The sequence below is a fragment of the Engystomops pustulosus genome, chromosome 2, assembly GCF_040894005.1.
Source record: "Engystomops pustulosus chromosome 2, aEngPut4.maternal, whole genome shotgun sequence".
NCBI classification, from domain to species: Eukaryota; Metazoa; Chordata; class Amphibia; order Anura; family Leptodactylidae; genus Engystomops; species Engystomops pustulosus.
In genome coordinates, this window is record NC_092412.1 from 134,430,999 (window position 1) to 134,444,589 (window position 13,591).

The 13,591-nt window shown below is 42.7% G+C and overlaps 1 protein-coding gene across 1 annotated transcript; it reads left to right on the forward strand.

The window, feature by feature from the left end:
* The first annotated feature begins 6,669 nt into the window (after nucleotides 1–6,669).
* Nucleotides 6,670–8,164, forward strand: MARCKSL1 (MARCKS like 1). Its single transcript, XM_072136583.1, has 2 exons — nucleotides 6,670–6,837; nucleotides 7,147–8,164. Exons 1-2 carry the CDS (start codon nucleotides 6,775–6,777, stop codon nucleotides 7,648–7,650), a joined length of 567 nt encoding a protein of 188 aa, XP_071992684.1. The 5' UTR covers nucleotides 6,670–6,774; the 3' UTR covers nucleotides 7,651–8,164.
* The last annotated feature ends 5,427 nt before the right edge of the window (nucleotides 8,165–13,591 follow it).

Sequence of the window (13,591 nt, forward strand, 5' to 3'; positions counted from 1 at the left end):
CCTATGGGTCTGCAAAAACACGGATGGAACATTTGTATTTTTCAATGGTGAGCCTGAAAAAGGCGTGATGTTTTCACAGCAATGTAAAACCTTTTTTTTTTTTTTGCAGACACGGAGACAAAACTAAATCATCACATAGACACAACTGAGACAAAACGGAATGGATGCACAGCTGAAACGCCAATGTGAAAGAGCCTTTAGTATCCATGCTTATAATGTATTGAACCTATAGACTTCTCTAAAGCAGGCATAAGCCAATAGTATGTCTTTTCAACAAATGTTGGTAACATACCTTTTCTAAAAATAAAAAGTATAGGAAGCTTAGAGTTTCGAAAGAAGAAATGAAAAGCACTAATAACAATGGGTTATAGGCAGAACTGCATGCCCCTGGTGTTGTCCAGGCACCCCCATGCAATTCTGAGCTCACATGAATGAGTTGTCTGCTCCAGAAGTGCTACCTGTGATAGATATGCTTCTCTAGATAAAAACAAAAATTAGATATTAAAACACTTCATTAAAAAGCAAGGCAATAAAGATTACAGAAACAAAAGATTACATAAAACTTAAAGGTTACAAAAAATAGGTACAGTACAGATTTATAGAAGTATTTCACAGTTAAGGCTTATAGTTCTTAAAAAAAGGTTTCCCTACAAACATGTCTGAATAATGAGACTCCAAGCACTGAAACCAAAGGCCTTCAGGAGTTGGGGGTTCCCAAGCCACCTGTGAATGGAACGGACTGAGCACCATATTCAGTCATCTCTAACAGGGGATAAATCTATTTGTGGGAAGCTCATTTAAAGGAAATCTACCAAAATCTAGCATGATAAACCAGTACCAATAACATCCTATCAGATTCACGATGTTCAGCATATGTTTAATTGGTTGATCCTGCAATATTGCTATTTCTAGTTTACAACCAGAAGCTGAAAACCTGTGGTGACAAAGCATTACGGCCACAGAGAAATTCTCACAGGTTGTTACAGTGTGCCGGAGCACTTTCCCCTCCCACCGTGTGCTTAATGGGGTATTCAAGGAATCAGCATAATTCATATTCATATGAGTCCTTAAAATATAAGCTAATATGTAATTAGTTGTTATTTAAAATTGTGCTCCCTTAGCAGAAAAATGCTGTTGACATACATTGTAATGAAGAATTAAAAGGCCACTGTTCCTTTAAAGGGGTTATCTGGGTGTTAAAGTTTACTTAGGACCGGGCTGGGGTGGGCTATTTTAAAATAATAAACATCTACTTACCTCGTCCTGCGCTGCCGCGGTCCGTCTCCTTTGTGCGCCGGTTTGATTACAAGGGTGCACAGGGAGCTTCCGGCCGCCCGGAAGCTTCCATCCGACACCATCTCCCAGCGCTTACAACGCTGAGATAAACAGGGGCACGGATCAAACGGGCAGCGGTGCAGGACATCGGCAGCTCCGAACGAGGTAAGTAGATTTATTAGTATTTTTAAATAGCCCAGCCCGGCCCTAAGTAATTGTTTATAACCGGATAACCCCTTTAATCAGTCTGTTGATTTCCTCCGTGAGGAGCAGAAACAGGACAGAAGATGTCCGCTGGTCACATGTACACATATTGTCCTGCACCTGCCTGGTCAGGTCATGTGATCACCACTACCGTATATACTCGTGTATAAGCCGAGTTTTTCAGCACAAAAAATGTGCTGAAAAACGTCTCCTCAGCTTATACACGAGTCATACAGTCATAAAAAATCTTTAAAAAATAATAAACTTATATACTCACCCTCCGGTGGCCCCGACCTGCAGCGCTGCTCCCCCGATGTCCGTGCGGGTCCTCTTCTGGCTTCAGCGCCCGTCTTCTGTCTTCACTAACTTCGTGCCGGGCGTCACCATGTTTTGGGGCAGGCTGTATGCTACTGGGGGCGGGCTGTATACTACTGGGGACTGGCTGTATACTACTGGGGGCAGGCTGTATACTACTGGGGACTGGCTGTATACTACTGGGGGCAAGCTGTATACTACTGGGGGCAGTGCTGTATACTACTGGGGGCAAGCTGTATACTACTGGGGGCAAGCTGTATACTACTGGGGGCAGGCTGTATACATACTGGGGGGTCTGTGACTAATGCATTTCCCACCCTCGGCTTATACTCGAGGTTTTCCCAGTTTTTGATGGTAAAATTAGGGGTCTCGGCTTATACTCGGGTCGGCTTATACTCGAGTATATACTGTAATTTTGGCTGTAGTCAGTTGGTTGCAGTGCATCCAGTATGGCCAGTGTTGTGGTGAGACCCATCTCAGTAAGGCAATATGCAGTTATGGCAGTTACAGATCTTTATATTCATTTATTTATAGCATTATGTGTTTTTATATCAGATGTGCATATTCCCTGAATACCCCTTTAAACTTCCTGTGCTATAGTGAGATTACATCAGACAGAGGGTAGGGAAGAGTACAGAGGGAGACAGTTTAACAGCCTGTGAAGCTGCAGCATGGAGGGGCTCTGAGACCGCTCCAGTAGCCTTCCAGGCACTTTAGCATAATTTCAAAAGTTAATTTTAGAAGAAAGGAGGCCATGGATAACAACTATAAGAAGATTACAATGGTCACAGTGCCTGGATCTATGAGTAAGTGTCCCTGGTTTAATATGATGGATTTTGATGGTAAATGCACTTTTGGAAGAGCACTCTCTATTAACTATTTATTTTTGCTCTCATTTTACTCTTTACAACTATCAGGGAGCCTGTATGACAGGAAACTGAGGCTTCTAAGTAAAAATACCTTTGTGGTTTTGGCATAGTACAGTACAGTAGTACAGTAAGAGCCTATATATTAGTATGAATTTTGTGTCGCAGCTCTGTTCGTGATCTTTTGTAACAGTTGTTGCATACTTCAATTGTCTTGTGTGAGTTTCTCCAGTAACATGATAAAAGTAAAACTAAAAGTACATGAAACTAAAAGGGAATTTCTGGGAAATTAGCTCACGAATATATCCCCAGCAATACCATACTTGCTTCATTCTTTTAAAAGGGGATGGGGACTTCCTAATTTCATAATGGGATTTTCCTTTGAAATGTCAATGATATGATCAGTACCAATGACCTATCCTATCAGATTCAAGATGTTCAGAGTATGACCCTGTAATATTGCTATTCCTAGTTTACAACCAGCTGAATCTGCAGTGAAAAAGCATTATGGATTTATTAACAAAGAATTTCTCCTACCCCAAGTCTGCTGTAGAAATGTTTTGACCACAGTTCCAAGGTGGTACTCAACTCAGGTCCTTGATTCATGGGCCGACTAGTTGTCTGTTTGACCTCTTAGACTGCGTTCACAAGTGGTGTTTACATTGCATTTCGAATCACAATGCAATAGTTGGGGAAAGGAGATTTGCCTGATTACATTGCTGTTAACAATTGTGTTTACAAAACACAATGTTAACACATACATTTATGCTGCATTGACATTGAGTTTTGACAACACAAATGTTAAAAGCAATGTAATTAGCCAAATTTCCTCTCCTAGGCTGTTGTATTGCATTTCAAAAGGCAATGTAAACATCACGTGTGAACGCAGCCTTAGGCCCCATGCACATGACCATATGGGGCCTGTGATATGGCTGCACAAGAAGCCACCGTATTATGGCCTTATAGGGGTCTATGGCACTCGATCACAGTGTGATGAGAACACTGTGGGGCACATTTACTTACACCTAAAGTGCATTGTTTGACGATCCTGCACTGTGCCGCATTATCCTGCATGTGCTTCCCTGCTCAGGTCCAACGGAGTTCACCTTCTTCTTCCTGGGGCATGTGCTTTATCTTGCCACACAATTTGAAAGTTAAATCCCGAGCTCAATCCAAAACAATCGGATTGTCCAACGGCACGCCCCCTAATTGGTGTTGCATGAAAGCCAGCAGAACTGTGCCAAAATTCAATCATGTGCGACACAATCCTCTGTTAAATATCTGTCCCAGCCACGCAAAACCTGAAAACGTTGGGAAGCCCGACGAAAGTGCTATTCGCGGACCCTTAGTAAATTATTCCCAGGATTAACACGTTATTACACAAGACATTACTTTATTTAGACTCAACTGGAAACTCCCTTTAAAGGAAACCTACACCTTAAAAGTGGTAGTTCTAACCCACAAATACATGGCGCCAGCTCAGGGTGAGCTGGAGCATATTTTCATTAATGCAAGAAACCCCCGATTGCTGTTTTATACCTTATATTACAACCCGTTTTGGCGCACCAGATTACGGCACGGCGCACCATGCACGCGACCGTGCGTGCGACTGATTCGGAAGTGGCGGAGAGCACTGGAGTGGCAGGGAACATATGCATTCAGAGATACCTTTCCAGGCTCTTCTAGAGAATTTCTAGAGAACTTTCTCTTTATCTTATGCTTAGTCCAGTCACTTATTGGACCTGGACCCGGTTACTTCACAGTCTCATTGGACCACATTTATCAAAAATAGTGCAAACTGCACATAGTGCTGTTTTCCTGTAGAGGGTGCAGTGTGCGACAGATTCATGAATTGTGGTGCACGTGCTTAATAAAATTTCTTTTTTTGGTGCACCTTTAACATAGAGCAAGTGACACATTTATGTCAAACACTGCATGAAAAATATGGCAAAAGGTCCAATGGCGCATCAGAACGCACCTTCCAGTACAGAATTTTGTGTTGCATTGGGTATAGTGCAGCTGCGACACAAATATGTGGCAGACATTTTATAAATACATGTACAAGCAGTTTGTAGGGTCTTTGTTATGCAAAGTCCGACAGAAAACTGGTGCAAAGGCTTTAATAAATGTGGGCCATTGTGTTTCCTCACAAAATGGACCTCATGCTACTTTCATTTTATTTATCAACATACTACCCCATAAGCCTTGCCTGACAGGGCACATTACACTTTTCCTGTCTACCAGGCTCCAGAGACAAATAGCAGGGGCCAGACTACAGATCACACACCATTACCGCGCTGCAAAAATCTCTGCTCACTCTAGTCACATCGGAACTTTCTAAAAGGCATTCCATCTCTGATATTCACCAGAATCAGCGGCAGAATGCCCATTTAAAAAAAATAAACATTTTTCCAAAACATTTTAGATCATCCCAAATTTGTGAAGAATGAGGAGTCCATGTGTAGTGTTCCATGACTGTTAGCGTGCCCCACTTCTCAGTCTTGGCCACCAGGATATCTGTCTGGATTGACATGCAGCTCCCCTTCCTTCTTAGAGGCTTACGTCCTATCCTACTGTACAGGGAACGTGTACACCTCTATGAGAAGATCCAAAGTACCTATTCTTACCTGTCACCACAGGTTCTTTTTGCTATAACAAGCTGTAAAGTCGACACCTCACATCCCAAAGGGGTGATGTAGGTTATTATGTTTTCTTACATGTTATATAAAAATAATTTATATTAGACAATCACTTTAAGAACTGACAAGTCCTTTTTTTGACACTTCACCTACTTTTCATCCATCCGGTATGTGTTTACCATTGGAAATAAAGGAGGATTTGCACGGCCTGCTCAGTGAAAATCATGCGAATTTGGAGAGATTGTGTTCAGAGTTTTTCAGAGTTCAGTCCATGTGCAATGCAACAATGTGTTTTTTTTTAGGTGTAAAATCATCTTTCAGCTTTGTTAGGTTCATTCAGCTACTTCCTGGAAACTGGCGCAGGAAAACTGACCACACTAGGATCATCCTAGTGCTGTCAGTATTTTTTCACGGACCCATTGACTTCAATACCGTTTTTTCCTCTGATTCACATCAAAGCAGAACATGCTCTATTTTTGAGAAAAAAACGTATGTGTGTAAAGATCTATTGAATAGTTATGTATCAGAGTTTTGCGCGAGTTCAATACGATGATGGATTGCATTGGACTTGTGGGCAATGGGCAGTTCACAAGCATAGTGAACACAAGCTAGTAGTAACACTGTGTGAGTATATTTTCTCTTGATGTATACAGGCTGACAGTGGTCCTGTATACCACTACTATGATCTCTGTGCTGAAAGCTGATTAGGAAGGCGCTGGCCGGACAGAGAACATCTATCCCACAGGCAGAGGAGACAGGAAGTATCCACAATTTAGGAATGCATCTCATCTCTCAGATACTAACCCCTGGAATGTGAATTCGGTCACCCCTCCCTCCCAACTTCTTGAGAATGGTTTGCGTTCCGTTATCTACAGCCAGATCTGTCCATGTGTCATCACTTTCATGTCTTGTACATGTACTAACACTTCTCCTTCACAAGAACGTGCCTGGGAACTTTCCCTTTCTCATAGAGGATCATGAAGCATCTAGTCTTCCATTCACCATGACAGCAGCTTCACTATCTCTATATGTGCCGCCATTGAACCCCCTCCTCCTGAATATATTAGCAGTCCCGTTCTCCTTGAGACATATGAAGCCCACCCGCTCTCTTCCATCCACACCTCCCTCTCACTATAAATCCTTACTCCTTCATATCAATTTTCCGTCGTCGCAGTAAATTTCTGAGAAACACTTTTTCCCAGAAAAAGGTCCATTTACCCCAAATCACATTACCCCTAGCCAGCGCCATACATACGGACCTCGCCCTCGCCCCCCCCTTCTGCTTTCTCATTGGCTCTGACCGCGCTTCACTTGCTGATTGCAGTCTCGCCATTGGCTGGAAGGCGCCTCAGAGCAGCTATATAAAAGACAAGGGAGGGCTGAGGGCTCAAATCAAGAGGCGGATAAGAGAGTGCATGTAGCTGTGCTTTATCTATAGTGGACGCTGTAATAGCACGGAATCTTACACTACAGACATGGGCAGCACCGAGTCCAAGAGCCAGAGCGCAGAAACCGCAGTCAGCAAGACCGCGGAACAGGTAAGGAGATGCCGAGCTCCATACATCCTATTGTTCGCTATGGGGGTTAAATGGTTGTGAAGTCCACCAGTTGAATGTAATCTGGTTTGGTGACTGAACCGAGATATTGGTTCTGAGCCGGGGCTAATCAGAGGGATTGGCTGGATCTCATTGATGGAGGCTCCGTTATTAGGCGCCCGCTAAACCTCGGGTATCTTTCTAAGGGGTGTGGCTTTGTTGCAGCTGATTGGGTTTTAGCGCGTGTAAAATCGCTATGTCGTGTAAATAGTTTATATCAAAAGCATTAATTCATGTTTTCATTTATCGCAGGAAAATGGTCACGTAAAAGCAAACGGTGATCCTGCCCCAAAGACTAACGGAGAGCCAGCCGCTGCCAATGGCTCCGCAGAGCCGGTCACCGAGGAGGCGGGATCTGGAGAGACCATCGAGCAAGCCCCGCCAGCTAATGGCGAGACCAAGCCAGAGGAGCCCCCAGGAAAACAGGCGAAGAAAAAGCGATTCTCCTTCAAGAAGAACTTCAAGCTGCCATTCAGAAAGACCAAGAAAGACGCAGCCGCCGCAGAGGCGCCCCCTGCTGGCGATGAGGATACTGCCCCCAAACAAGAGGAGGAGGCGGCTAAGCCTGCAGAGTCCACTCCTGAGAACACCGAGGCCAGCAGCCCCGCAGAGAACCCCAACCCTGAAGCGGAAGCTCCGGCTGAGGAAGCCGCAGTCCAGCCCGAGGAGCCTGTCACAGCCCCAGAGCAGACACCCCAGAGCGACGAGTCCGTGCCCAGTACGGAGACGCCCGCCGAGCCCCAGAAGGAGGAGTAACGAGGAGCACAGATGGCTCCTCCATAGACTGTAATACGCTGAGCCCTTTTTTACACCTCATTCACCACAGCCCCGGGTCTTGTGTGAACAGACCAGAGTGTGCCGAACGTTTTCCCCTCCATGATCTTCACTGCCCTCATTAGGTGTTAAGCTGAAACTCGTGTCCTGCTGAGGTGAACTGTAACAGACTGACCGCCCTCTGCCATGGTCTATTCCACTGACAATCAGTCGTTGGGGCATCCATTGTTGAATATGTAGCAGGATAGGGGGGCACAGGAGCTGATCCCCCTCCTCTTCATGAGGTGTCCCTGTTCAGAGGCATCTGAGTGTGTTGCTGGCTCTTCCTCAGGATGTGAGCTGTGAGAATGCTGTGACTGTCACTTGAGAGAATGTGTGTGTGCATTTCTGTAAATACTTTTTTATGGTCTAGTTCTGTGGTGATTTTTCTAAATTCCTTAAGTTGTTTTTTTTTTTTCATTGTGATATTTTAAAAAATAAATTTTAATCCCCTTTACATCAGTGTTGGTCATCTTATTTACAAATGTCTTACCCTCATGGATGTTTATGTAGTGGTGATATAACAATTTTAAACAGTTTTTTGATTTGGAGAGTTGGTTGCATAAGGACTCGATTGACAGGAAGACCAAAACTCTACCTCAAATGTCCAGATGAGGTTTCTAGTGTCTGGCATTACATTAATTCATTGCTGCTGGGGCCTAACTTGCTGATTGGTGGTAGACCCCCACAGATCACAACGGGGTCCTATGTACTACCCCACCGTTCCCCGATATGAGTGGAGCAGCCGGTCACACATGGCTGAGACTGCCTAGTATGGCATTAGGCTATCCATCAGCTCCATAGAGATGAGTGGGGCAGCCCAGCCATGCACAACTGGCTGCTTCACTCATCTGTCTCTGATGGGGGTACATTGCACTCCTTGTTCTTGTGATTTTTATTTTTTTTGGAGGTCTTACCATGGAGACCCTCAACAATCAGCCAGTTGAGCTCTATCCTGTGTTTTATGGGAAAACCCCTATAATGTGTGGCAACTTCTGCAGTGATGGTAACTTTTCAGTCTAAACTATACAGGTTTCATCATAATGCATCCACTGGCCCCATCAGGTAATCTACATCTCTCATATTAATCTGGAAACCTGTCTGGTGGCTTTTCCACACTAAACTGACCCCATTGTCAAAGTAATACCCTCACCTTTTGTGCCCCTCACTATTCTGTTAGTCTAGTACTAAGCTAAAGTGGGGCCAGTTCATTCAGTGAAACTTAAAGGGGTATTCCCATCTGGGCATTTACATTTAATAAAATTCATGTGCCATATGTAAACATTTCTTCAATTGGATGTTATTAAAAAAAATGTTCCTGTGTGAAGATAATTTCTCATAAATGTAGTTATTCTGTCCCTTAGAAACGAGATACTTTCCTCGGATACGACCACGTCATACTCTGGCAGCGGTGGCCAGACTTGCGCTATAGAGTCCTGCCGGACCACCAGGATTCAGCGATCATTACCACAGGACGGCTGTGCGACATTTAGTAACTCCCAGACATTTTATATACAATAACCTTTTGTTTCTTTGTGCACTCAATCTATCAGACGTGGCCGTATCCGGGGAAGCTATCTCGTTTCTAAGGGACAACATGGTTACATTTATGAGAAATTATCTTCACACAGGAACATTTTTTTTAATAACATCCAATTGAAGAAATGTTTACATATGGCAGATTAATGAAACTGAATGTGAGTGCCCAGACGAGAATACCCCTTTAACTCTTGGGAATGGCAGGTACGGTGCCACAATAGTCCTTGCCCTAATGGGGGGGATTCACATAAAGGGCCAATGCTGTAGCATTGGCTCCAGGATTTATAACTAGGTAAGATCATTTAATTTGTAGACTTATACATGAGCTATATTTTGGTGGACTGTAGTGGCTTGAGGTATTGTAATTCTATTCCCATTCACCTGAATTCCATTTACTGTGCACAACACAGCCTCTACATGGCCTTATCGGTTTGCAATAAAGTAATACTTATTGTAAGGATAGGGAAGCTTTACACACAAATACTAATCCACAAAACTGGGGCCTAATACTTTGAGTCATGAGAATGTACAATGATAGGAGCAATCATGAGCCCTGGAACAAATCTAAAATACTTTCTACAACTATTTAAGCATGCCAACATTTTATGGATTCTTTAGGTTGTTTCCATCTGAATTGTGGCATCGGTTTTGCAATTTAAAATTGTAATTTAAACAGCTGTTAATGAATCCACCCAGACAAGTTTTTTTTACAGATCCAAAAAATACTTGACTTTCAATCAGTTTTGTCTTTCAGCTATCTGCTCTAAAAAGATGTAAGAGAAAAAAATCATAGAAATTATTGAACATCTATTGAAATTGAGGGGTGGGGATCAGTTATAAATGCATGACTAATACACAAAGATAATGAACTTTAGCTTCATGACACCAATCTGTTTAACCCTTCATGACTAAGTGCTAAGGATCTGTACACGTGTGAATATCACCACTGCTGTAAAATGTAACAGGTTGTATTCAGGCTTTCACCACACAGGAACCACAACTGATGGCTCCAAATGTGTTGTGAAATTTACCAGACAATATATATTGATAGTTCTGTACTTTTCATTGGGTCATATACTCTTTCACTGTTATCACATAGGAATCCTTTTGAAAAAAGAACAATGCAGACATTATAGTGTTAGCAATGCATTAACCCCTTCCCGCTGCAGCACTTTTTCATTTTTGCATTTTCATTTTTCACTCCCCATGTTCAAAAATCTAACTTTTTTTATTTTTCCATGTACAGAGCTGTGTGACGGCTTATTTTCTGCGTAACAAATTACACTTCAAAATGGTGGTATTTAATATTCCATGCCGTGTACTGGGAAGCAGGAAAAAAAATTCCACATGCAGTGAAATTGGTAAAATAACACATTTGTGCCGTATTCTTGTGGGCTTGGATTTTACGATTTCACTGTACGCCCCAAGTGACATGTCTACTTTATTCTTTGGGTCTGTACGATTACAGGGATAACAAATTTATATAGGTTTTAGGTTTTCATACATTTAAAAAAAATTTAAAACCTGTACAAAATTTTTTGGGAGGATTTTGCCATCTTCTGGCGCTAATAACTTTTTTATACTTTGGTGTATGGAGCTGTGGGTGGTGTCTTTTTTGTGGATTTTGATGATGTTTACAATGTTATCATTTTTAGGACTGTACAACCATTTGATCACTTTTTATAGAATTTAAAAATTTTTTTAAAATGACTTTGGGCGCGATTTTCCGTTATGGGGTTAAACGCAGTGAAAAATCGTTATATTTTGATAGATTGGGCATTTTCAGACGCAGCGATACCTAATGCGTTTATGATTTTTACTATTTATTTATATTAGTTCTAGGGAAAGGGGGGTGATTTGAATTTTTAGGCTTTTTATTATGATTTTTTTTTTAAAACTTTTTTTGTATTTTAATTTTTACTATTTTTCCAGACTCCCTAGGGTATTTTAACCTTAGGGTGTCTGTACAATCCTATCATATACTGCCATACTACAGATAGCACATTGTAATGAATGGGTTGACCTGAAGCTACCATGGCAATGGATCGCCGTTCCCCGATAACGTCACGGGGAGTGACGATCCTCGGAAAGATGACAGCTCCCATGCGCCGCTATCTTTTTGAAGCCGCCGGCAGCGATAAGCAGGAAAACACCAGCAATCGGTGCCGGCACCGATCGCGGATGTTCCCGGTAAGCCTTTGCTGCAATATGCAAAGACTTACCGGCTATGGAGAGGGCTTGGCACGCAAGCCCTAGGACCCGGCGTGTGACGTACTATTATGTCACATGTCGGTAAGGGGGTTAAAGCAGCTCCTTCTGGCTGATGCCATATCATCTTCGATCTGAATCAGAGTAGCCCTTACCTTCTCACCCTGGTGCCACACGCACTGCTTTGTCTGCGTTTGAAAATGCAAACCAAGCCTCGTCTACCGGGGCGGGCGCGAGGCCCGGTCGCATCGGGGTTTCTATGGAAACGCCTGCGATCGGGAACAAGCCGCTGGTGTTTTGCATTAAATTAACGCAAAACACCGGCGGCTCATTTCCATAGAAACGCCGATGCAATCGGGCCACGGCCCGCCCCGGTAGGCGAGGCTTTGTCTGCGTTTTCAAACGCAGACAAAGCGCTGCGTGTGGCACCAGCCTTACAACCTGCAAGATGTTTTGGTAGACTCTATAAGAGTACACCAAGACAAGTTCTAGTAGTGACATTCACAATGAGATTTTTAGCTTACTTGAAAGTACAATGTCATCAATGGACCAGATATTCTGGAATATGTATTGCTTGATTTAAATACTATTGCTAGTGTTTATTAGTTCTCCATTCAGATGCAATTATTGTCAGTAATCCCTGTACACCAGGCAACATGATACCCATAATCTTCAGTCTATTCATTATGCAGTCAAAAGTTGACAATTTAGGCCACCTGCACACAGTATGTGCCATTATAAGGGATACAAACAAAGGTGCTTCACTGGAAGAGGAGTAATGCTCACATGTAAATGACAAAAGACTGAACAGGCTGCAATACTGGCAGAAATAGGACCTACTTTATATTTGGCAGCCCAAGCAAATCAGTGGAATCCACAGCTATGTGCACAAGCCCATATAAAGTGAATGGGTTAGCTGTAGGTAAACCGGCTTGCAACATAGCCCAACGGTTTTTGCATCTTTTGATATAGTCACCCTATTTTCTTACCAGTGGAGCTAATTTTTGTAATATCTGTGTCCTGGAAAACACTTGGCCGAAAACGAGGATAATGTGGATGGACAGGTCAGATGCAGGTACTCTGTGCCTGGCATCACCTGCAGTCATTTAAACAAGACACGTTTTACTCCAAATGAGTTCAGGCTGAATGAGATTAGCGGTGCACGGTCTAAAGCCGCCTTATAATGTTGTTATTGTTTGTGTTATGAAAAGTTAAACAATTTTCCAATATTCTTTCTGTATCAATTCCTTGATTCTACATCTCTGCTTTCTGTCATTCTATAGGAAGCTTCTATGTCTACTTTCAGGGTACGGTCACACGTTGCAGTTAAGGGTGCGGTCACACGTCGCGTTTAACGCATGCGTTTAAAAACGCATTGCAATAGCTGGAGAGTGATTTGCCTAATTAAACAGCTGCTAACACCTGTGTTTACAAAACGCAACCGTTAACGCATTGTTAACGCATGCGTTAACATCGCGGTTAACGCATGCGGTTGTTAACGCATTGTTAACGCATATGTTAACATCGCGGTTAACGCATGCGTTTTGTAAACACAAGTGTTAAGAGGTGTTTAATTAGGCAAATCACTCTTCAGCTATTCCAATGCGTTTTTAAACGCATGCGTTAAACGCGACGTGTGACCGCACCCTAAAACTGCATCACAATCAGCTTTGAGGTGGTTTTAGGTGAATTTTTGTCAATTGAACAGGTGAAAGACATGAACTGATCGAGTGAATTAGATTTTCAAGGGGAAATCTGCTCCACAAATGTCTTTCACCTGTTCAATTGACAAAACTGCACCTAAAACCACCTCAAAGCTGATTGCGATGCAGTTTTTACTGCAACGTGTGAACGCACCCTCAGCAAAAAGAAATGGACACACAGCTTGTTATAAACCACAGCTCATTATTTTCCATGATACTAACAAGCAATGCACCTGAAACAGATCTTACCCGTTTTTCCAACTGCATGTTAAGCCAAGTTAGATATGCGAGCCCGTTACGATGGAATTTTAAAACGAAAGATGAATAAAGTCAAGTTTACCTTTTAACTACAACAGAGTGCTAGACGTTTGTTTTATTCACAATGCAGTGGCATAACCTTACTACATTGTGACCATCAAGAGTAGATGGGGGCT